Source organism: Artemia franciscana, chromosome 13 (genome assembly GCF_032884065.1).
Source record: "Artemia franciscana chromosome 13, ASM3288406v1, whole genome shotgun sequence".
NCBI classification, from domain to species: Eukaryota; Metazoa; Arthropoda; class Branchiopoda; order Anostraca; family Artemiidae; genus Artemia; species Artemia franciscana.
In genome coordinates, this window is record NC_088875.1 from 46,817,968 (window position 1) to 46,844,806 (window position 26,839).

At 35.7% G+C, this 26,839-nt stretch overlaps 1 protein-coding gene across 5 annotated transcripts in view; it reads right to left on the reverse strand.

Annotated features, from left to right (window-relative positions):
• The window catches only part of LOC136035011 (ubiquitin-conjugating enzyme E2 W-like), a 38,570-nt gene extending 25,653 nt beyond the window's left edge, over positions 1-12,917 (reverse strand). The window contains exons 1-2 of one of the 5 annotated variants that reach the window (XM_065716589.1): positions 12,840-12,917; positions 8,153-8,247 (exon numbers count right to left, since the gene is read on the reverse strand). In XM_065716589.1, the coding sequence (XP_065572661.1) occupies positions 8,153-8,217 (65 nt within the window). In that variant the 5' untranslated portion in view covers positions 8,218-8,247; positions 12,840-12,917. Of the gene's footprint in view, positions 1-8,152; positions 8,248-11,429; positions 11,525-11,674; positions 11,754-12,839 lie in introns of those variants that run through there. The other 4 variants (XM_065716587.1, XM_065716586.1, XM_065716588.1 and 1 more) reach the window with 4 other exon arrangements.
• Between the last annotated feature and the right edge of the window lie 13,922 nt (positions 12,918-26,839).

The following is a 26,839-nucleotide window of genomic DNA, read 5'->3' on the forward strand; positions in this document are numbered from 1 at the left end:
ATGGGTAATTGAAGCCAGTATCTCCCGAGAGAACTTGTTACAGTGAAAATCAGTTGGTTTTCAATAACCACAAGATGCTATACCCTGTTTTAGCTTATGGCTGAGATTGGGGCGAAATGTTTTTTTTTCTAGTTTATGCTGTCTGAGAGACTCCTTGGGTAGTTGTGTCTTCAAATACAAACTTTAAGAATTGTGCTATTGATTTGTGTAGATTGGCCACGACTGTTCATTTCCCACCTGATAATCCCAGGATAACCCTGATAATCCTGGTATCCCAGGATAAATAAAAAGAAGATAAAATCAAAGCTGCATGAAGCTTTCCGATGCTTGAAAATTAAAGGATGCTTCCAAGGGAGACAGAAGCCAAAATATAAAAAAGATGCACGGGGGCTAGTCAAAAAACCATCCGCAAAGTCAACATAACTCTTCTCCCATTCTTATTACTGACTTCTGTCCTCATTTATTTTATTGTTATGTTGTTGTGGTTTTCCCATGAAAATTTCAACCCTTTGTCCCAAATTCTTTAAAGTACCAATAGCAGTAAAAATGAAATCAGATTCTTCTGATTAAGTGTAAACTTGTACAATCATACACAATTAATGAAAAAGACATCCATATGCAGTTATAGTATTTAGTTGGCGTCAAGTTTGAAAATAAGGAACCTATTGGAAAATCAGCAGAAAATGAGCAAAACAACATATCATCATTGAGCTCTAAAAAGTCAAGCCTTCCTGATTGCTGTAGCAAGAGACAAACACTACCATTAATTGGCAGTAAACTGGGTAAAAGCCAGGTCGAGAACTGGGCAAAAAGTGATTGGATGAGTAAAATAATGAAAAAATATTGGCTAGCCCTAGCATCTTGTTATCAAATACAAATGGAGAAGTATATTATTGAATAACTAAATGTGTAAGCTATGCATTAACACGTTTATTATTAAAATTACATAAAAAAACAAGTTTTTTTAACTGAAAGTAAGGAGCGACATTAACACTTAAAACGAACAGAAATTACTCCGTGTATGAAAGGGGCTGTTCCTTCCCCAACGCACCGCTCTTTACGCTAAAGTTTGACTTTTTCTCTCAATTCCACTTTATAAAACGGTAAATAACTTTAGCGTAAAGAGCGGGACGTTGAGGAAGGAACAGCCCCTTTCATACATGGAGTAATTTCTGTTTAACTTTTAACGTCGCTCCTTACTTTCAGTTAAAAAAAACTTTTTTTCTGAACGTTTTTCAATTAATGCATGTTTGATTTTGGCTCTCCGCAAATGAATAATTAAAACGAAATTTGCGTATTAAGTTTTTTTTGCTAAATGGCTTTCTCTTAGTTTTGATCAGACGATTTTGAAAAAAAGGGTGGGGGAGGAGGCGTAGTTGCCCTTCAATTTTTCGGTTAGTTAAAAGCCAACTAGAATTTTTAATTTTTAACGAACGTTTTTTTTAGCAAAAAATATATGTAATTTACAAATTAACTTACGTAACGAACTTCTATATCTGTATATTTTTAATATGTATATGAGGGGGTTTGCCCCCTCGTTAATACCTCGCTCTTTACATTAAAGCTTTAATTTTGCCCTTGACACCTGAACCATGAAGGCTGTAGAATAAGTAGTTGAAATTACTAAAAATACTTTAGCGTAAAGAGCGAGGTATTGAGAAAGATATGAACTATTATTAACTATTATATATTATGATTATTATATGCGTAATAATCTCTGTTCGTTTAAGTTTTAATGCTGGTCCTTACCTTCAGTGGAAACAACTTTTTCATATTTATTTTTTCATTATTTTTTTTTAATAATGCTAGAAAATCTTGCGCCCTCTTAATGGAATTTCTCTTCTCCCATGACAAATTCCTCCAAGGTAATATCCTCCCACGTAGCCCACTCCCCTCAACCCCACCACAACCAAAAAACCCCCCTGAAAAGGTCTGTACACTTCCAAATAACCATTAATGTGTGTAAACGCTGATCAAAGTTTGTAACTTGCAGCCCCTCCCCTGGGGACTATGGGGGAGTAAGTCAGCCCCAAAGACATTGTTATTATATTTTTCGACTATGGTGAACGAAATGGCTATCTCAAAATTTTGATTCGTTGACTTTGGGAAAAATGAGCAAGGGAGGGGGCCTAGGTGCCCTCCAATTTTTTGGTCACTTAATAAGGGCACTAGAACTTTTAATTTCCGTTAAAATGAGCCCTCTCGCGACATTCTAGGACCCCTTGGTCGATATGATCACCCCTTTGAAAAAAAAAACAAACAAGCAAATAAACACGCACCCGTGATAGGTCTTCTGGCAAAAAATACTAAGTTCCACATTTTTGTAGATTAGAGCTTGAAACTTCTACAATAAGGTTCTCTGATACACTGAATGCGATGGTGTGATTTTCGTTAAGATCGTATGAGTTTTATGGGTTGTTTTCTCCTATTTTCCAAAACAAGGCAAATTTTCTCAGACCCGTAACTTTTGATGAGTAAGACTAAATTTGATGGAACTTATATATTTAAAACAGCATAAAAATCCGATTCTTTTGATGCATCCATTAGTATCAAAATTCTATTTTTTAGAGTTTTGGTTACTATTGAGCCGGGTCGCTCCTTACTACAGTTCGTTACCATGAACTGTTTGATTATTCGCCATTTTTAATTATGAGCTAAAGACTTACTTACAAGAAAAATATTTTGAAAAGACTATTAGGCCTATATTTGTCCCTTTAGCATTTCAGTTTCGTTCTTGTGTCAATTGAATCCATATTTTCTTCAGATTCCAAAAGTATTACTTTTGTTATTTAATTTGTATTAAGTCAAATACAAATACTAAATATATTGTTGCTCTTCAAAGAACAAGAAAAGAGACCAAGAGATACCACATTTAACTGTAACAAAACCACTTATTTTGCAACATTATCCTATCTGTTTGGCTTGATACATAAAAAGCGTAAAAGCCAAAAGAATCGCGAAAAATTCTTGTTGTCAGTTTCAAGTAGACCTAACACGGAGCCATATGGGAAATATTTTTATATTTCAATGTCCTTGGCACTTTAATTTGTCCTTCTCATATTGCAGATAAATCACGCCCGCACCGTTAGAATTTTGCACGAATGGTGCAAAATTCACAACGAGCGATGATCCAGTTTTTGTGGTCAGAGGCTGCTTCGGGAACCACCATTCATCAGGTGTCTTGCCTAAGCCTGGTGTCAACGAATGCATAAATAAAAATATAAATAGCCGACTGAATGATACGCATAAGGAAAAAGCCGGAAAAGCATCTAGGGCAACAAATCATGAAAACACTGAACGCACACGTGACAGTTTTGCTAGACAGACGAGTGACTATTGATGGAGTGGTACATCATCAACAAATTAGTCTTGATTCTCCATGTGAAATCACGCACAACAGACTTGGATTTCATCAAGTCTGTGCATGTGGGTCCCAAAACAACTCACTGTGTTGTGTAAACAAACACGCTTTGAGACTTGCCAAACGCCTTTGGTTCGCTGTGCTAACGCAAGTGACGGCTTCTGAGACAGAATCATCACTGGTGGCAGAACCTGGATCCACCATTAAGAGTCAAAAAGTAAATAGCGGAGTTTATGGCCCCAGATACACCTTCCAATGATAAAAACCGGATCACCGGTTGTTGTTTCTCATTGATGCAAACTCCTAATGGAACTCCCATTATCTCTCTGCAATATCAGAAAGACAAGTTAAGGAATTAGGGTTGAAATCAAACAGTTCATGGTTATGAACCGTAGTAAGGAGCAACCCGGCTAAATAGTAAACGAAACTCTAAAAAACGGAATTTTGATACTAAGAGATGCATTAAAAGAATCGGATTTTAATGCTGATTAAATATACTAGTTTCACCAAATTTAGTCATACTCATCAAAAGTTACGAGCCTGAGAAAATTTGCCTTATTTTGAAAAATAGGAGGAAACGTCCCCTAAAAGTCATAGAATCTTAACGAAAATTATACACCATCGCATTCAGCGTATCAGAGAAATCAATTGTAAAAGTTTCAAGCTCCTATCTACAAAAATGTGGAACTTCATATTTTTTGCCAGAAGACCGATCACAGGTGCGTGTTTATTTGTTGTTTTTTTTCAGAGGTCATCGTATTGACCAAGTGCTCCTAGAATGTCGAAAAAGTGTTCCTAGAATGTCGCAAGATGGCTCATTCTGATGGAAATCAAAAATTCTAGTGCCCTTTTTAAGTGACCAAAAAAATTAGAGGGCACCTAGGCCCCCTCCCATGCTCATGTTTTCCCAAGATCAACTGATCGAAATTTTGAGATAGCCATTTTGCTCAGCATAGTTGAAAAACATAATAACTATGTCTTCGGGGATGACTTACTCCTTCAGAGTTCCCGGGGGAGGGGCTGTAAGTTACAAACTTTGACCTGTGTTTACATAGTAATAATTATTGGGAAGTTCATAGACGTTTTCAGAGGGATTTCTTTGGTTGGGGGGATTGAGGGGAGGGGGCAACGAGGGAGGATCTTTCCTCGGAGGAATTTGTTATGGGGGAAGAGAAATTGAATAAGGAGGCTCAGGATTTTCTAGCATTATTATTAAAAAACAATGAAAAAATAAATATGAAAAAGTTTTTTCAACTAAAAGTAAAGAGCAGCATTAAAACTTAAAATGAACAGAGATTATTACGCATATGAGGGGTTCTTCTCCTCCTAAATACCTCGCTCTTTACGCTGAAGTATTTTTAGTAATTTCAACTAATTTTTCTACGGCCTTTCTGGTTCAGGGGTCGTTCTTAAAGAATTGGGACAAAATTTAAGCTTTAGTGTAAAGAGTGTATTAACGAGGGGATAAACCCCCTCATATACATAATAAAATTATACGAATATAGAAGTTCGTTACGCAAGTTAATTCTTAAGTTACAAACATGTATTAATTTAATAACGCTCAGAAATTAAATAAAAAAAAAAAAAAAATCAAAACGTAAAACAAACAGAAATTACTCCGTGTATAAAAGGGGCTGTTCCCTTCTCAACGCCCCGCTCTTTACGCTAAAGTTTTTCACTGTTTAATAAAGTAGAATTGATAGAAAGAGTCAAACTTTAGCGTAAAGAGAGGGGCGTTGAGAAGGGAACAACCCCTTTTATACACAGAGTAATTTCTGTTCGTTTTAAGTTTTAATGTTGCTCCTTACTTTCAGTTAAAAAAAATATTTTTTTTATTTAATTTTCCAGCAGGGCCACAACAATAAAATAAATAAAAACAAAGGTCAATAGAAAACAATGTAAGAAGATTTATGTCAACGTTGAAGATAATTTTTATTTGGCTTCGTAATTTTGAACCAAAATTTATCTGAGAGTGTAATCCTTTAATAAAAGCGCAAGGAGGAGAACATCCTCCCTACCCCTCCTCCTTCCATTTGTACTGGTATTTATTCATTTTATTTGTGTATGTGAGAATATGTGTAAAATCAAACAGTTCATGGTAACAAACTGCAGTAAGGAGCGACCCGGTTCAATAGTAAACGAAACTCTAAAAAACGGAATTTTGATACTAAAAGATAGATCAAAAGAATCAGATTTATATGCTGATTTTAAATTTACAATTTTTATCAAATTTAATCTTACTCATCAAAAGTTACGAGCCTGAGAAAATTTGCCTTAATTTGAAAAATAGGGGAAAACACCCCCTAAGAGTCGTATAATCCTAACAAAAATCACAACATCGCATTCAGCGTATCAGAAAACCCTAATGAAAAAGTTTCAAGCTCCTATCTACAAAAATGTGGAACTTCGTATTTTTTTGCCAGAAGACCAATCATGGGTGCATGTTTATTTGTTTTTTTCCCCCAGGGGTCATCGTATCGACCAAGTGGTCCTAGAATGTCGCAAAAGGGCTCATTCTAACGGAAATGAAAAGTTCTAGTGCCCTTTTTAAGTGACCATAAAAACTGGAGGGCACCTAGGCCCCCTCCCACGCTCATTTATTCCCAAAGTCAATGGATCAAAATTTTGAAATAGCCATTTTGTTTAAAATAGTCGAAAAACATGATAACTATGTCTTTGGAGATGACTTACTCCCCCACAGTCCCCAGGGGAGGAGCTGCAAGTTACAAACTTTGACCAATGTTTACATACAGTGATGGTTATTGGAAATGTACAAACGTTTTCAGGGAGATTGTTTGGGTTGGGGGGGGGGTTGAGGGGAGGTTGCTATGTGAGAGGATCTTCCCTTGGAGGAATATGCTATGGAGAAAGAAAAACTCAATGAAGGGGGCGCAGGATTTTCTAGCATTATTATAAAAAAAAAAACTATGAAAATATAAATATGAAAAGTTTTTTAACTAATAGTAAGGAGCAGTATTAAAACTTAAAACAAACAGAGATTATTACGCATATAAGGGGTTCTTCTCCTTCTAAATACCTTGCTCTTTACGCTAAAGTATTTTTAGTAATTTCAACTATTTATTCTATGGCCTTTCTGATTCAGGGGTCATTCTTAAAGAATTGAGACAAAATTTAAGCTTTAGTGTAAAGATCGAGGTATTAACGAGGGGACAAACCCCCTCATATACATAATAAAAATATAAAAATATAGAAGTTCGTTATGTAAGTTAATTCTTAAGTTATGTATATTTTTTACTAATAAAAACGTTCGTTAAAATTAAAAGTTCTAGTTGTCTTTTTAAGTAACCGAAAAATTGGAGGGCAACTAGGCCTCCCCCTCCACCCCTTTTTTCTCAGAATCGTCTGATCAAGACTAAGAGAAAGCCATTTATCCCAAAAAAAGAATAAATATGCAAATTTCATTTTAATAATTGATGTGTGGAGAGCCAAAATCAAACTTGCATTAATCCAAAAACTTTCAGAAATTAAATTAAAAAAAACTAGCTTTTTTAACTGAAAATAAGGAGCGACATTAAAACTTAAAACCAACAGAAATTACTCCGTGTATGAAAGGGGTGTTCCCTTCTCAATGCCCAGAAATTACTCTGTGTAAGGAAGGGGATGTTCCCTTCTCAACGCTCCACTCTTTACGCTAAAGTTTTTTACTGTTTAATGAAGTAGAATTGAGAGAAAGAGTCAATCTTTAGCGTAAAGAGTGGAGCGTTGAGGAGGGAACAGCCCCTTTCATACGCGGAGTAATTTCTGGGTGTTGAGAAGGGAACATCCCCTTTCATACACGAAGTAATTTCTGTTGGTTTTAAGTTTTAATGTTGCTCCTTACTTTCAGTTAAAAAAGCTAGTTCTTTTTTATTTAATAATGTAAAAAGAATGGATCAATAAATAAAAAACAAAGAATCACACTGGTACTATTTATTGATTGAAGCTAGTCAGATTATTAATTTTTTTTTTTAATATAGTTTTTTCTACAAAAAGTAATGAGCAGCATTAAAACTTAAAACAAAAAAAAATATTCTGTTTAGTAGGGGGGCTGCCTCATCCTCAAAGTTGTTTAAATATGAATCTTTTTCAAATTTATTTACTCTTTTGTTTCAGGGGTCTTTCGTAAAAGATTGAGACAAAATTTCAAACTTTTGCTTAAAGAGCAACAGAAACATGTATCAGCAGAACAATATATCAGCTAAAGCTCATATACAAAATGTAAGAAAAAACGAGAAATCACACAAACACTGCACAAAAAAAAAAAAAAAAAAAAACTTACATAAACAAATCCAACACTGTACTTCAATGAAAATTGTGCTATTTGGAACATCATAATAAAATAATTATTAATTCGAAAAATGCCAAACAAACTTTTTCCTCTTTAAAACTGAGTAGCTGTTAACTTTTTCATTAGAATAGCTGACTTCAGCAATGAAAATATTAAAAACATCAGAAAGATCATTTGTATTCAAAGATAGGATGGTCATTTGTATTAATAAATAAATATACCAAAGTCATACACATACCCATGTAGGAAGTCAAGTGGGACAGCAACCTCTATTCCTGGAGAGATAAAAACCAATATAGAGTGAAAAATAGTGTATGCTTCAAAATAGATAGCATATTTCTTTCAAATTATGCTTCCGTTTGCCCTTTCCTCCTGCAATCTTTTTTGCTACAAAAGCAAATTTACTGTCGGAAAATTATTCACATAAAACTATGATGTTTTTTTCCAACAACTTACACAAAACAAAACGTGCTTGAAAATAACAATATAAGATCTAAGCTTACTCAAATATATTCTCTGCAATTTTATCTGCATCAATTTCAATCCAAGGACGCTGAGGACATGACATAAGTCTATCCAAATCCTTCAATATTCTTTTCTAAAAATAAAACGTTATTGTGTAATTAAACAGTACAATGTTACCATTTGATATGCAGTACAACAAATACCAGTATATTTAATTTGCCAATATATGCTTATTAGCAAATTAAAACATTGGGAAAAAACGAGGATGAGTTCCTTTATGACCCCCCCCCCATTTTTTTTACTTGTATTATTTTTTTACAAAATTAAGAATATTTTTTAATTGGAAATGTAGTTCATATTATATTTGGAAGGAGAATTGAACAATAAAATCATATATTTCATATTATCCCTCTAATTTCTATGTTACATAATAATTTTGGTCTACCTACAACAACAAAGTCTCTTTGTTTTTCTGTTGTTTTTTTTTTCAAATTTGTTTTAAGAGCCAGTTGTTGATGCAAAATGGGTAATAAAGAACCATGCAAAATAATGAATTATTCTTGTCTTACTTTTGTTATTTAGATTCTGTGTGACACCAGAATTTTATCAAAAGTCTTGTTTTGTTTGGTGAAATTGGCCTTATGAACCAGCTTTTTTTAAAAATAAGTACAAAAAATAACAAAAGCCAATAAAATCATCAAATTTTTTTATATACCCTAGGGCTATATACAGGCATTATATGATCAGGGGGGAGGGGTACAATTGCAGATAGTTTTGAGTAAAGAATTGAGTGATAGATTTTTTGGCTATGTGGTTCCTATAGTATATTAAAACATTATCCACCTATTAGAGGAAGGAAGGTGGACAGCCGGGGTTTAATTGCAACAGCAGCAATTACCATTCCTAAAAAGAGAACAAAATTCTAGTATTCTTTTTTTGTTTGATGACTTCTGTGTTACACTGAAAATTTATCAAATACCTTGTATATTGAATTCTTTTGTTTATTTGGTTTACTATTTTAACAACAGACCATGTGGAAAAAAAGTGAGAAATGTAAATAATTTATCAAAAACTAATTGAGTTATTGTTTTTTTTTTTTTTTTAGTTACTTTTTTTTATTAGTTGTCATTAAGAGTTCTGACTTTTCTAAGATTATGAAAAAGCAGAACTGAAGCACATGAAACTCAAGTTTAGAACTTAGAATGTGTTTTTGTTCCAAGATGGTAAAGAAAGGGACAATGGTACCTGTAGTAACTTTATAATAATTGTGTGGATCCTAGAAAACAAGTAAATTGTAAGTATGGAAACAAAAATCTGTTGTGTATATGGTCCCATTGTTAGTTCTCAGTTTCATTTGAATAGAGCCCATCTTGCAAGAATTTACAAGGGTGTTGTCCTGCCAGATATTCTGTATTTAGTACCATTTTACCCTATATTTAGCGTATCTGACCATCTTAGGATGAAATGTATTTTCTTCAAATTTGCTAAGTTTCTGTTGCAAGTTCCTCCGTGGACCCACAACTCTTGTTTGATGAAAAAATATAGCTTGTCTAAACTGTGTGCTAAGTTAGCTGAGCTGAATGTACACATGTGCAATAAGCAAAGCAGCCATGAATGGCAGAATGTTGTTTTTTTATGTGGAATTATTTTTGTTTGTATTTTAGAATGTAATTACAATATGTTGTTTCTTTCTTCTTGATTTCCTTTTTTTCAATGTACTCCATCACTTCATTATTTTGTATGATGGGTTATAAATCAATACATACATACAGTACATACATTACTGGAAAAAGTTAATTAGTGATAATTTTTCTGCAAAGAGACAATTAACTTATTGGTATGAAGCATCAACTTTGCTATGAGCAGTTCTACTCTCAACCAACAACTATTAGAACATCACATAATTGAACAGTCCTAAAAAGTAAAAAATTCTCATAGATAGGGGATATCATGCTTAACACATCTTTATCAACTCTCTTATCTAGGAAGGGACTGATAATGTCATAAGTTTTGATGATTCTAGTTTAGCTACTTTTCACTATCTTGGAAAGAGGTTAAGGTTAGGAAAATGAAACTTTCAGTAATGAATCCAGTGTCAAAAACATACTCTGGGATGGTATTGCAAAGCTACTATATTAACCCTCTTCTGATTTCTATGTCTTAGAAATTTGCCTGCTTTACTTGATCTAATAAAATTTTGACAAAACAGCATTTTACCTTAATTTTTAGTTATTAATTTCTTTTCCTCTGGTTTTAGTTCTGAAAATAAAATTTCTTCTATTTGGGTAGAGTTTTATACCATACCAATGGTTTTTTTTCTAAATTTAGGAAATGTATTTGTAGATTTTTTAATCCTCATAAATTAGGATTAAGCAAGGTTGTGAGGCTGAAATCAATTTTCTTGTGCTTCATATAAGCAGAAGATTTATTTTGCAAGGTTTCACTTTCAATAACACAAAGATTTTCAAGATCATCAAAGGTTGCTGCCCTCTATAGGGAGAAGGAGTGGAGATAGGTACTTCAAAATACCTTCTTAGGACTTACTTTAGTGTGCAGACCCATCCCTGAAAGTTTCTTTTTCATATCCTAACCTCTTTCAAAGACAGTGAAAAGTAGCTAAACTAGAACTTCAACTATGTTTTTCCTAGATTCGTGGCTAGGCTAAAAGACCAAGCGATTCAACATTAGTGGTGCTGGCACAAGTGCTTTAACTAGGCTAGTTTATTTTCTAATAGAAGCAATAAAGAGTTTTGGTGATAAATATTATTTAAAGATAAATTTACTACTTGAATATATTACAACTTGGATTCAGATAAAAGCTACCTGTTTATTACCTTTGTGAAACTGGAGGGATCTTAATTACAAGTTTGCCCACTAGCCTAGGCTATTGGTATTTTGGGGATGGATTGGAACATTTTGTTTTAGGTGTGAAACTGCAAGGATTTTGAAAATCTAATGGGAGGTATTGAATTTGAAAAGAACATTGCAAATGCATCAAGTGATGTATTCACTTTCTTCCAAGCTGAATTATATCAATGTGAAGTCTATAAATTTACTATTTGGGCATCATGAAAAATTAAAAAAAAATATGAAAAAAATGTAAGCCAAAACTAATTAAAACATTGTTAGGTAGCACCAATAGGCTATATAAACACATAAAAGATTTCCAATTTATATAGGACAAATTATTTTATTGAGCTCTGAAGAATAACAGCCAGACAATCAATTGCACTATGTGTCAATAGATAATTTTGAACATGGTTAAAAAATTGTAGATTCTTATTGAAGGCAAAAATAAACAATTTTATAGTAAACTTATTGAACACAAGGACAGTGCATATCAATGCCTTAGAAAATTCCATGCTGGAAATATTTTGAAATCTACGCCCATTTCGCGCTATCTATTTATTATTCAAAGTAGCTTTATATATATACATATATATGTATAACGAAAAGAGAAATCATCAATGCAACAGCACAAACACATTAAAAAAAAAAAAAAAATAGAGATAGAAGGAGAAAGGGAAAACTGTTTTCATAAATTAGTGATTAATACAGACCAGCACTTGAATGAGGCCTTAAACCTACTCATCCATGCAACCACATAGGTCAAACAGCATAGCCATACACAATTAACCAAAAGAATAAACCATGGACAGGCAGTCATGTCATCAATAAGTATAAGTCGTCATTTATCAAACAATAGAAACAATAAAGACAAATAATTCAGAGGCAACAACCCAACACAAGGGCTAATCAGGAGAATACACTTGCCTATAGGGTTTCGGCACTTAAAATTCTCAATATATATATATATATATATATATATATATATATATATATATATATATATATATATATATATATATATATATATATATATATATATATATATATATATATATATATATATATATATATATATATATATATATAACAAAATAATTATATAATAAAATAATATTATTATAAAAAAATAATAAAATACAAAATAAATATATATATATATATATATATATAAGCTAAATTACACATTTCTCTCAGGCAACAAAATTAACCCACAACTTGAAAATTTAGACTGGTGCGCTGCAAGATCGGAAATTTTTAATTGGTGGATTTAATAATAATTCTTTTTAGGATTTATATTTCATTTTCCTGCATTTTGATTTCGAGTAATAAAATGGCCAAACTCTAGTAGTCTAAATTTTTCTTTTAGTACGCCAATGCAGTTTCTATAATACCAAAATTTTTGGTATTTTTGGAAAGGATTCAATATGCCTTTTCACTGTATCAGTGTCTTCTGTATTTGTTTTATTACAGGAAATCTTAATTACATTTCATTGATGCCTGCCTGCACCAGTTATCTTACTATCCCTCTGAAAAAAGTATTTTCGTTGGTCAGAAATATTGTGAATTAACGGATAAATGTTTTTACAAGTTCTTCTTGTAAAGTCATTTCCTGTTAAATAGTATCTTCCGGAAACTATTCTTCGAGTTTCAATCTCTGTTATTCTGCTTCTTTCATACTTCACAGTTTTCAGGTAATATATTTTCTTCTGTTGCATATTGAGTTCAGTATATAACTGGACCTTTTTTTTTATCTTGAATGATGAACTCTGAATACTGTCCGTCTTTTACTTCCTTCTTTAAACCAAAATAGCGAGAAATCCCCTATATTTCAAAACCTCAGTTTACAAAAGTCAAGATTGAACGTCAATTACTAACCTCAAAGAGCGAGAACAACTGTGATCGTCAACAAATGCTACCCTTTTCTTGACGTATTCTTTTTATTATCCATGTTCATGTTCCAATATTTTTTTCTTCTTCTTTCCCCATGACTGTGATGGAGGCTACACAGTTACGACAGAATATTTCAGGCTAATCCTCCGGTCAGTTATGACAATTTTCGCTTTCGCAAAAAGGGCATGCACTTACGATAAAGTTGATGTCAACTGGGAGGTATTTTACAACAAAACAAATTGCAACGCTTTAAAGTTCTTTAAAAATAACGCTGATAGGGTCTCTAATTCAATTTGACCAGTGGTGTCAGTTAAGACACATTTGCTTTCACAAGGCGAGGTCTAATTTTCAACTACCTGTGATTGCCACCACCATTCTTATTAGATATATGGTAGCTGTTTTATCTGCTCGCAAATTGCAATGCTTTTTGTATATTCTTTATTTATAACACCTTTTCCACAAAGGATGTTTTTCAAAGAAAAGTAAAGAGCTACATTAAGCCAAAGATGAGCAGAAATAAAGTAAAAAAATGTTTCTAGTTTAAAACTACGATACTTACTTACTTGTACTTGTTTCAGGATACAAGCTCTTCAGCTCTCCCTGGCGCTATGATCTGGCAGACGGTTGAGTGCCAAGCCGCTCGGTCGTGTGTGTGTGGTGCACATATTTCAAGCCACTGCTTGTCCCATCTTCGGCCGTGTCGTCGGAAACCACCAATCGGCTCTAGGTCCGCCTTGAGTGTGTTAAGCCAGGTCCTGACTTGTCCACCTCGCTTCTTCTTCCAGTGTGCGAGGGGTTTGCAGTATAGCGCCTTTTTAGTGAGGGTGTCATCTGACCTCCGACAAACATGGCCAAACCAAGTTAGGCGGCGTTTTTTTTATTAGGGCTTCAATGTCATGCTTCTGGTGGCATCGTCTACGAATTTCGACGTTGCTAATTCTGTCTCGGAGGGAGACACCGAGGATTTGTCTCAGGCAGGAGTGGTCGAATACTTTGAGAGCATGAACATCCACTGCTTTCAGGGGCCATGTCTCGCATCCGTAAAGGAGTACGGAGCGGACGGTTGCTTCAAAGATCTGGATTTTTGTTTTTAGTAGGACGTCTCTTTGTCTCCACAGGTTCTTCCTAAATTGAGCAAAGACTATCGATGCTGATGATATTCTGCTCTGGACTTCCGTACTGCAGCCGCCGGAAATGTCGATGAGGGATCCCAGGTACTTGAACTGGTCAACGACCTCTAAACGGGAGTTGTCGATAGAGATGCCCCTTGTGAGTACATCCTCAGAATTTGTCAGAATTTTGGTTTTATCCTTACTGATCTTCAGCCCAACCAAATCTGCAGTAGCAGCAACATTACACAGCATGGCTTGCGCATGATCTATATCGTTTTCTAGCAAGGCAATGTCATCCGCGTAGTCAAGGTCTTTGATGGAGAAGTCAGGGCTTACTTCAACGCCTCTGGCAGATTGCATGGCGCGCTTTATGATCCAATCGATAACAAAGTTGAAGAGGATGGGGGACAGGATGCAGCCCTGTCTCACCCCGAAATCGATGTCGAAGAGGGAGGACAGCTCTCCATCAGCTTGTATACAGGCACGAACGTGTTGGTAGTATGCCTGAATAAGGCGTATCAGCTTATCAGGGACGCCGTCCTCTTGCATCGCAGCCCATATGCCATCTCTAACGATCGAGTCAAAGGCCGTTATAAAATCTATGAAGACGGCTATAGTAATCTGATTGTGTTTCATGCGGTGTTCGAGAATTTGCCGGAGTGTAAAGAGCTGATCAATGCAGCCCATTCCTGGCCGAAAGCCCGCCTGGTTTGGGCGTGTGGTCGTGTTTCTGATTGAGCTGAAGCGGTTGAGTAAAATCATGGCAAATATTTTGGCAGCGATGCTTATGAGCGATATCCCCCGGTAATTCTTGCATTCAGCTTTATCCCCTTTTTTATACAGGGGGATGATAATTGAAACTTTCCAATCGTCTGGGAGAACCTCCTGTACCCAAATTTTCTTGAGCAGTTTTTCTAGGTTCTGTGCAAGAAGCCTGGGGCTTGCCTTGTAGATTTCTGCTGGTATGGCGTCAATTCCCGGCGCTTTATGATTCTTCAGCTTCTTTATTGCTGCCAGGATTTCCTCTTCGTCAGGGGGCTCTATTTTGACTCCTGCGTATTGGTTAATGAGCGTTGATGAAGGAGGTGGGGGAGGTTGGATCACTTGAAGATTTGGAGCAGGTGATGAAGGGTCGACTTGGGGATTTAGGAGTTTCTGGAAATGGCGCTTCCAACGGTCAACGACTTCGTCACGACTCGTTAGGATGTTACCGTGTTCGTCTCTTACAGAGGCCGAGTTCTTCGACCTCTTCCCAGTGGACTCTTTAAGCAGCTGATACAGTTTCCTAGTATCAGACAGGCTAGCTGCTTTTTGCATCTCCACCGCCATATTCTCCCAGTACTTCCTTCTGTCTTTTCTGCCCGACTGGTGACATAGCTTGCGTAGCTGTTTGAATTCAGCTGAGTGGCGTGATGGTAACAGACTTTTCTTCGTTGCAAGTCGGATGGTCTCTTCGGACATCCACCGTCTTCGCTTTCGCTTCACTCTTCCAAGAGTTTCGAGAGCTACCTCCTGTAGTGTATTTCGGAACTTCTGCCAATCTTCGTTAACCGACGAGCCACTCGAGTTCCCGTCCTCAGGAGACTCATTTGAGTGTTCATGCTCGAGGGCGGTGAAACGATTTGAAAGTTGAACACGGAATTGTTCTACTACTGTCGGGTCCTTAAGACGGGCAACGTCAAATCTTTTTGGGGGTTCCTTCCGTTTACGAGCCACTAGCCTGATCTTCACAGACATTTTGACCAAGGTATGATCCGACCCGCCCTTGAAACCTGTGTCAGGTCCTCTGTAGGCTCTGCAGTTCTGGATCGAGCTTCTCCAACGTGACGACACGAGTAGGTAGTCCAGCTGGGAAGATGTCCTTCCATCTCTGGATCTCCAGGTTATGACGTGTGAGGGCTTGTGTCTGAAAAGGGTGTTTGCTATTACGAGGTTGTTTGCTTGGGCGAATTGGACCAATCTGGTTCCTCGTTCGCATCTTTCGCCGTACCCGTGAATTCCAAGGCTCCTGTCGCCGTTTGCCTGTCTGCTGCCGACGTGTGCGTTGAGGTCGCCACCGATAATGAGGAGGTCACGTTTGGGGGTCTTTTTTACAGCTTCGTTGAGTTCGGCGTAAAACGTATCTATTGCTTGTTCAGAGCTGACCCTTGTGGGTGCGTAGACCGCAAACACTGTAACATTAAACAGTTTGCTTCGGAATCTAGCTTTTGCAAGGCGAGATGATACGGGCTCCCATTCTATTAGAGCTTTTTGTGCTTGGATGTTAAGGAGAAATCCAACCCCTGCACTGCCACTACCATCTTTGGGTCCTGAGTTATAAAAGAAGAAAGAGTTCTCTGAATCTGGTGTTGCTATCTCATGGTTTTCTAGTGTGTCATTTATTCTTGTCTCTGATACACAGAGGATGTCGAGGCCTAGGCGATGTATTTCACCAGCTATGAAAGTCTGGGTCGTCAAACATTTCATCGAACAGACGTTCCAGCACCCTATTGCAAGGGATTGTCTTCGTTTCAACAGGTGTCCAGCTCGCCAATTTTTCGAAGGAGACGCCGGTAGATCATCCAACGCATCGCTTGTCGGGAATGCCGTAGCTTGTTTTAACACTCTTTGATCTGCTTTTTTCATAACGTTTCGTGGGAATATTATTGACCGACAGGTCCCCAGTCCGTCGGCGCCTCCACACTTTAGCCATTCTTTCGCTAGGCATGTAGCTACGGAATGTTGCCACCGCTTCACCACTTTGAGGTAGTGTGGTCGACTTCCCAAGGATACACTAGAGACGGAGATACAGCTTCGGCGACCCAAACCGCACCATAGCCGTGCTAAGAGAGGGCCTCGGCTGTCATCTTGATTCCCATCTAGGTAACCCCAGGCAGAACTACGATACATCACCATCAATAAATAAATGGAACTCAAAACCAAAAGAAACTACAATAAATAACCAAGTCAAACTCAAAACAATCTTTATTTTGAGCTATGCCTTTTTATTTCTCGTAATATGCTTTACGAGCCGGTTTTTTTTTTACATACAACTAGCGCCCCTGTCGCCCAACCTTGTGGCAGTGTGGATATATGTCTGGGCCACATATCGTCAAGCAGAGCACTGATCCACTATACTACCACAGGTTTTATTCGAACTATATATTACTCATTTATAATAGATTCTGACGTTATCAATGGTTCCTGCAAAAGATTCTGTGTAGATGCTTGAAGCCCTTGATGAACTAGACAACATTGGTTGGATCTACTTTTTAATAACCCACCATTGTTGTTAGATGTGGGGTGGCTATTTTATCTGCTCACCAGTTGTAATACTTTTTATTAATTTTTATAATTCACATATTTGCACATCAGTGTAATTTATTTATTTTAAAATTAGTATAATTCCTTAAAATTTTTTAAATATTTTATTTCTACATATTATTAATTAATCTGGTGTCTATTGGTATTAATTGATAGGTGACAAATTTATAATTTTAGCAAACTAAACCTTGGGATATAGCACAGATTTGGTTCCTACATTGAGAGAAGATATCAATCGATTTGAAAAGGAAGTCTTTAACTTGTGAGGTGTTTAACTCTGAGGTTACTGATTGAAGCAGAAAGAGTAATTTCAAGATAAGAATAATAACTTAGTTTTACTGCTGATGACGAACATTGTATATGTGTTCGAAATATCCAGTTAAATAATTTTATATCTATTCACTGTCAATAAAGGTATCATCCCTATTTTGAACTGTTTTACTTTCCCTTCATTAGAAAATACAAATTTGTTGGGATTAGACGGAAAGATAATTAACTTGCCGAATTTTGTAGAGGTCAACCCCGTCCTGGAAAAAAAAGAAGGTCAAAGTTAATTTTTTTTATTCGACTCCAGAAAATTTCTATTTGTAGCTTAACAAAAAAGCAAAATATTTAGATGGCTCAAAATTGTGTGTTACTAATTAATTAAAAAATGAATTTTCTGAAAAGTTATTATTTAAAAAAAAAGTAGAGCCACATTAAAACCTTAAAACAGAAAATAAATCGTATGATAATGCTAATCGTAAAAGCAAAAAACAAACAGAAATCAATATGTAAGTAAAACCTAAAATGAATACAAATTAAAATGAATAACCATATCAAACAGTTCGTGGTTAAGAACGTCAGCAGTGAGCGACTCTGCCTAATGAGACTCTGCTCTGTCGAATTGAATCTAAAAACAAAGGAGCATACATAAAATAATGGGCTTTTGATGGTCATCCCAAATATATAAAACTTATCAATTTTAAAGTTACCCATCAAGAGCTAAGACCCTGTGAAAAATTACCAGATTTTCGAAAAAGGGGAAAAAATCCTCAAAAGGACAAGTGATTTTGGTAATATTTACACGATCAAATTCAGCTTGTTAGCGGACAATCATCGCAGAGGTTTTCAGCCTTTACTACAAGATGTGGAATTTTGATTTTTTTCGAGGAGGACGATAACGGACACGTTCTTATTTGTTTGTTTCTTTTTCCTAAGTGGGATAATGTCGAACTGACAGTCCTTGAAAATTAGGAGGAGGCTTGTTCGAACAGAAATAAAAAGCTCTCCTGCTCCTGGCAACTAAAGTTGCCAAAACGATTGTGACACAGTAAGGTTGCGTTTTTGCCATTTGTTTTGCACAAAACTACAATTTTTCCCCAAAGAAGGCCGAGCTGCGGTCGACTGAAAATTACAAGATAGCCTACTGATATAAAACCATATAAAATTGCACATTCAACTTCTTGGTCTCTAGACAGCAATACTAGGGGGTGGTGCACTTATTCCTGAAACGTCACGTGCTCCATTACAAAATAAACGGTTAATTTTAAAGCTTTTTTTCGATACCTTGTTTCACTATATGTTAGTTGGCATTGTGTGCAGTGGAGTATTATAGTGCATTAGTTATTATGGTGGAAGACAGGTGAGTCAATTTTTTAGATCGGGGGAGTGTGCCTGAAGCCTCATGGAGTGCATTTTTATGCCCAAGTTTCAAAGGTCTCGGAAAACTACATAGGGCAGCGTCAGAGGGTGGGAGGGGTTAAATTAATCTTTAACCTTCTTTCTCTTGGTCTAATCATAAAAACGGATACTGCAGGTGGGTAACTCCACTATTGTTGAAACATTAAAGATCATATTCATACGCCTGCTATGATTGAATGATTATTGAATGATGATTATTGCCAGAATTGGCTCAAAACTTTACTTTGAATTAATTTTATTCAGAAATAATTAAAAATTCAAAGAATTACTTGAAAAGATTACACAAAATAAACTCCTGAAATGTTAAAAAAGAGATTATGTCAAACCAAGCCTTTTGCAGACACTTACGCTACCAGCGATTTTATGAGGGATTAAAATTTTATACTAGATGTGTCCAAGGACGTTAATGATCAGAGAATGAAGTTGGAATGAACAATTTGTCACAAAAAGCAGTGCAGGGCTACCACCGCACCCATAAACTCTCTAACGATGCTAGTCCTAACCACAAAGAGGCAAGAAATAGGTCCCTAAAAAGGGAATTGTCTATTCTTCTTTCGGGGAGTCTTTTTTTTATTTACTGCTACTAATAGCAACTAACCTCAGCGCCAAGCCACCTAAGGTCAACACAGCTACGGAAACTTCTCTGTCCCAATCTATTCACAGACTCCCTCCTTACACCCTCCCAGGAAGTTCACATTTCCTTTAGATCTTTCTTTATGGCATCCTCCCACCCCAGACGAGGACCTGCTTTTCGTTTAGCCCTAGACGGTTGGTTGAATAGGACATTCTTCGGCAATCCCTCATCCTTCATCCGCAGAACATGCCTTAGCCATCTCAATCTTTCTTTCATTACAGCCCTAGAAAGCAAGATTGAACAACGTTTTTTTTACACAGCCTACTGTTTGAAATAAGGTCAGTCGGCCGGGTACCCAGAACAATCTGTAAGCAATTTCTCTGGAAAAAATCAAGTGAATTTTCATCCGCTTTTTGGAGCGCCCATGCTTCAGAGCCATATTTGACACTGTCTTCACTATACCTTCCAATATTCTGATCTTAGTTTGCAGACTTGTTTTCCTATTCTTCCAAACTTTTTTTAACAATGAAAAAACACCCTGAGCCTTGGCTATTCTATTTTTAACATCTTCACTGCTCCCACCGTCTTTACTATTAATACTACTAAGGTAAGTGAAGCTACCCACCTGATCAATCTTTTCGTTACCTAACGTCACTTTTCCATTTTCACTTATTCCTAGCCTTAGTGACTTAGTCTTCTTAACATTAATTTTTGAACCTATTTTAGCACCCTGAACTCGCAAAACCTCTGAAAGTTCATTTATTTTGCTTACACTTTCATTTAGGATGCTTAAATCATCAGCATTAGCTAAGTCCAGGAACGTTTTTCCTCCCCATTTGATTCCGTGGTCTCCCATATTCTTTCCTTTGCTCCTTAAGACAAAGTCCATGAAAATGATCCATATAAAGAGGGATAGAACACAACCCTACTCAACTCCCGATTTAATACAAAACTAGTTGCTAACCTCATTTCCCAACTTGACGGCAGCAGTGTTATTCTCGTACATAGCATCAATCAATTTAATCTATTTGTCTTGTATACCATACACTTGACTTTTTTGACTTGACTTTATTTATTGACAATATAAAAAGCAATAAATACACTTATTCCCGTATTGCCAACATGCCAGAGACTATAAACGACCAATACAAGGATTTGAGGAACCAATCATTTAATAAAAATATCACAAAAAAATCTGACATAAAACAAAAATATCCTTTTTTAATATCATTAAGCACAAGAACTAAACGATCAAACAAAAATTAAATAACAGAAAATGTAAGCATTTTTTCATCTACTCAATTAGATATATTTAAGCATTTTTTTTCCAGAATGATATTGGCGAAATCAATTCTTCTGTATAATTGGGCAATATAAGAACAATTCCACTTTTGAAAGGAAATAAATCACTTCACAAGATTATCATATACACCTTATTCACTAAACATTAAACGGAAAAAAGTAAACAAACAACTTCTGTCTATTCAATAAGATATTTTATTTTTAATGTTTCGGAACAAACTTAGCGAAATTGATTTTTTATATACTTGGGCAACATGTTCCATACCTCTACACCAACATGTCGTAATGACAGTGCACCTCAATTTCTGTGGCGCTTTTCTGATATGAGTAAATTATTTTCAGATGAGGTTGTTGGGTTCTGAAGCCGTTTGAAACATATTAAGTTGTCTTAGTCTAAGTGGTGCCAAAGAATTAATCAACGAATAAACCAAACTTGAAACTTGGAGCATAGATATTTTAGAAACATTCAGAACTTCTGACACGCGAAATGGATAACTTGTAGAGTATTTGTATGAAAATATAGTTTTTAATTGCCCGATTTTGTATTACTTGGATTTTACGTGTATCATAATTAAACGACTTACACCAAAGAGCGCATCCATACACTAAATATGAAGAAATAAGAGTATAATACAAAATTTTAAGTGCTTCATGAGGAATAGAGTGCTTTAGTCTATTTTGAATATCTATCCCTCAAAAATTTTTAATGGAAAGTGCCCAACACATGATCTTTCCATGTAATCATTTCATCAATAAATCATTCCTAGAAAATTGAAATGGCCTACCCTTCCAATCAGTACATTTCCAAATGAAAGTATCTTAATTGTTTCAAAATGTTTTATGTTTAAAAATATCACCTAATTTGTTTTTGAAATATTTAATGATATATGATTCATTCGCATATAACTAGACAATTCAGCAAAAGTGATCTCCATAATAGCAAACAAACCATCTACCGTATATGGCTTAAACAACATTATTGTGTCAGCAGCATATGTTATTAGCATGCAATTAGTTATAAATTCTTTCATGTTCGAAACACATATTAAGAAAAGTAGCGGCCCTAGAGCCGAATCTTGGGAAACCCCGCATTTTATTTTTCTTTCTAATAATGTTGATGTTCTGACAACTAAAGTTTGCTTTCTATCTTCCAAATACGATTTTATCCATTTTACCATCCAGACCGGAAAATACATTTGATTCATTTTTGTTATTAGTCTCGTGATTAACAGTATCGAAAGCTTTGTGGATCTTTCGATCCACAAAAATTGCCGACGTCATGGATCTAAAATTTAAAAATTCCTTAATCTTTATAATAAAATAATATACAGCATTTATAGTGGAAAGAACTTTACGAAAACCATATTGGCTAGACGTTAAAATTCCTTTTTCATTTACAAATTTTCTAATTCTTTCATTGATTACCTTTGCAAATAGTTTAGAGAATACTGGTAAAATTGAAACTGGTCTCTAGGTATTAATTTGGCATTTATCTCTATTCGTATGTATATGTATTATCTGACTTTTTTTCAGTTGTTTGGAAACAACTTCTTTTTTCAATGAACGTTTTAGCAAAAAATGAAAAATATGACAAATAGCCCGAAAAATTGATTTTAATACCTTTTTTGGTATTCTATCAACTCCCGGGGATCCGTAGGGGACCAAGGGATGTAAATGCTTTTCTTCAAGGATTATGGCTGGTTGCCCTTATACTGCAGCCATTATCAAATTCTTGCTTGAGTAGACTTAATGCAACATAATTTAAAAAATGATCTGAGCCTGGAGAAACAAGCACTCCCGAAAATTTCAATCGCTCATACCATATTTGAGGCAAAAATATATTATCAATTAAGTTAGCACTAAACGAAGTTACATGGGTTGAGGCAGTAATCGAAGGTAAAAAATCAGCCAGTAACATAGCAGTTAGAAATTCTAAATTCCCAACATTATTCAATTCAGGTAAACTAAAGTTGAAATCTCCAACTACAACAGATGACATCCTAAAGGATCCCAATCTTTTACATAAATTTTTATAGATGCTAATGACTCTGCTACTGTGGAACTCGGAGGTCTATATACAACCGTAAGTAATATCTTTCTACCATCTTTGCACAATCGTATGACAAGGGATTCAAGTAGCCCTTCACGCCATCTAATATCAACACAGAAAAAAAACACTTTGTACATAATTACTAAAGCCACCTTTTCGCATGCTATTACGATTAAGAGAATGGAATGAATACCCTTGAATTAAAAACAAGACATAGGACATACATCAGTTATAAGCGTCTCTCGCAGGCCTATTATGTCAAAAGAAAAATTTGACTCGATTAGCGTTGTACACAGACTGTCCATAGCTGTTTATAACCCCTAAACATTGCAATTGGCAATTGTTAGCGTATTGGGCAATTTTGCAACGAGGATATCACTGGATTTCTAGTACTTGGTTTCTTGAAAATTAACGCTCAAGTATAAATATCCGTTTTCATCGTGCACCTCATTGCAAAGACTGGGAATGTTCAAACTCAATAGGTCAACAAACTGTGAAGAGACTCTAGTTGTTCGAGTCTACCCATTTTTAATTTTAAGCCAGCATTATGATCAGCACATTTATCCTGTTATGTTGCCGCCAGGAACCACAAATGACCGGGGTAGCGATAGTAATTGGGCCAAATTTTGAAATAGCATAACATTTTCACCTATCTTCAAGAAAACACGTCCTTGGCTAGGCCAAGCGTTTCTGGTTTCAAAAACATCTTTTGAGGCCTGTAGAATTGCTTGAAGTCGCTTTGTTAAACTTCCTGTTATGAGAGTACGCGTGCCGCGAAGTTTTGACCGTTTTTCTATTATTTCCCTGGGAAGTAAGTGGCTTCTGAAGGTTACTTCGATCGGAGGAATATGATCACCATTCGGTTTCACAAGTATTTCAACATCGGCGACATCATAATTTCCTATTTGAACCCCAAGCTGCCATCGTAGCAAGACTTAAAACACACCCAGTTTGAGTTTGGTTTGAAGTTTGGTTGGTGACTTCTAGCCCAGTAGGTAAGTTATAGACGATTACAGACGAAGATATATTATTTTGTTCGATGAGATCCATTTCCTCCTGTACTTTTTGCAATTCCTCTTTGTAGGAATCTATTTTCTTTTTCTCGAGAGCACCAATACGACAAATGATTTTATCCAGAACTACCTTAACTTTGTGCATAACCGATGAGTAAACAGTCTGAGTAATATTTTCAAGTTCAGTCGGAGTTAACTTTACTTTCGAAAGTTCTTTTGCGATGTTACTTTCGACTAAAGCCCAGATTGAGTTGCTCGTAGATTGTATTTCGCTTCTAAGAGCTTCCATTTCAACTGTTATTTCAATTGTAAACCGAGAGTTCCCGCAGTCGGTTTAAAACAATCCGGATTGTTATTAGATCTGTCATAACACATTTCATAGGCTGATGTTTATTTGCAACACAAGCCGTTTTATTGGTTTCGAAATCCATTATATTCTCTGTCAAAACAGCGATTTTTCTATCGCGTCTCGTGACAATAACACTTGACTGCGTTTAAAAAAGCCCCTTTCTTGAATTGTTTTGATTGCGTATGGTCTTTGCTAAACTCTCATACAGAGATTTCAAAATATTAACATCCAAGAAATACATCCGAAAGGGAAACCTCAACGAAATCATAAAATAACTAAAAATTTTCAATATGAGATGTTTTACTTGAGCAATTGCTTACTTGTGTTATTATTGATCACTTAGCATGAAGATTTCCGAACAGCCCCTCCAATACTCTCCTTAGGCTTCTGAACATACCCTATAATAGACATGTCAGCTATTTCGAACTAATTTTCAGCGAATTGGCAATATACATACCAGAGAAAATCTACAATATAGTAGGGTTTTCATATCTGTACTTGATCAAACAGTTCGTGGTAATGAACTGTAAGTAAGGAGTGACTGGCTCCATAGCAACCAAAACTCTAAAAAGCGGAATTTTGACACCAATAGACACATTAAAAGAATCAGATTTTTATGCTGAATTCAAAGATATGAGTTTAAATGAAAATCATACCATCAGATTCAGCTTATCAGAGAACCCTACTGTAGGGGTTTCGAGCTCCTATACACAAATATGTGGAATTTTGTATTTTTTGCCAGAAGAAAGATCAGGAAAAGATGCGTGGTTATTTGTTTGTTTTTTTTTCTTCCCCGGGGTGATCGTATTGACCCAGTGGTCTTACCATATCACGAGAGGGTTCATTCGAAAGAAAATAAAAAGACTTAGTGCCATTTTTATAGTTATAAAAAAAAATTGGAGGGCAACTAGGCCACCTCCCACGTTCCTTTTTCTCCAAAGTCACCCGAACGAAATTTTGAGATTTGTTTCAGCATATTCGAAAAATCTTATAGCCATTTTTTGAGGAGAACTTAATCACCCAAAGTCCCCGGGGAAGGGATGTAAATTGTGAACATAGACCATTGTTTTTATATAGTATTGGTTATTGGAAAGTATACAGACGTTTTCGGGGGGATTTTTTCTTTGGGGGAGGGGGGGAAGGAGGAGAAGGTTACACGGGAGGATCTTTCCATGGAGGAATTTTTGATGGCGGAAGGGAGTTTTTCGTGAAGATTTTTTTTTGAAGATTTTTGAAGATCATGAAGATTTTTCATGCCAGATTTTTCAACACTATTTAAAAAATGATCAGAAATTAAATGAAAAAAACATAATGAAAATTAAATAAAAAAATTGAATAAAAAGATGTTTTTAATACTTTCACAGGAGCTATTTATTCTAATTAAACCCTTTGTGATTCAGGCGTCATTCTTAAAGAATTGGAACAAAATTCGAACTTTAGCTTAGACAGCGAAGTGTTGACGAGGGAGCGAACCCCCTCATATACGTAATAATTTCTGTTCGTTTTAAGTTTTGATGTTGCTCCTTAGTTTCAGCTGAAAAAACTTGTCATTTAGTTTATGAAGGATTGGCATGATATTAAGCTGGTTGAGGCCCTAACGGAGGCTAACCTGGTGTGGTGAGTGTTCACTCAACGACAACGAGGCTAATCAACTAAATACCTGGATGCAGATAATGTCTTTTGATTTAATTCAGCTCCCTTTCAACATATCCTGAAAGTTTCTATTTTGATCCTCAGCCGTTCCTGAAGTATTGCAGGTACACCCTTTTGACAATCAACATGAAAATATGTTTATTTCAACAGACCATTAGAAATTAGATTTAATACTGTTAACCTTTTCGGATGCCTAGCATCAAATATACCCCCTCCCAAATACTACAACCTACATGTAAATAAGTAGTAACCTGAATAAGTTACAACCCTTGCCCAGGGGCTGAGGGTGTGTCGTGTAACCCCTGAACACAGTTATTAGATCAGTCAGGAGAGGGAGCTTATTGACCTCCATTCACTTTTGACTCTTGAAAATAGCACTAGAACTTTCAATTTCCAATCGAATGAGCCGTATCCAGAGCTTTTACGACAACCTCTTCCATAGCAAGCAACTTTGGGGAAAAAATTAAAAAGTGATACGAGACCACATCGCTCTCTACTCTGGCAGTGCTATTGTGCAACCTATAAAATTCTTGGCGTTTTAGCAGAACTGTGGTTAGGTAGCTATGGAGTCACGAATATGCATTTTTTTTTTTAGAATTAATAAAACAAAACACTAGAGCCCTAAAGTATCAATAACGTAATAGATAACGATATATATAATAAAGATTTAGAAAGAAATAGCAAAGATCATGTAGAAATATTTGTTTGAAGTTTTTCAAGATGAGGCAAACTGGAGGCCTGATGCGACCTCATATCTTATCTGAAAATTCATGGGGGTTTAAGAGGATTCTGGGCATTTTAACAACCCAGACTGCATGCCTTGGATCATCAAATTCAACTTCACGTTGCATGTGTGCCCCTCCTCCTCAGATATAATAGGCTAGCTTCAAAGCTACATGTCTGCCCCAGTCCTGGGGAAAATTATTAGTGAAATAAATCTGACAAA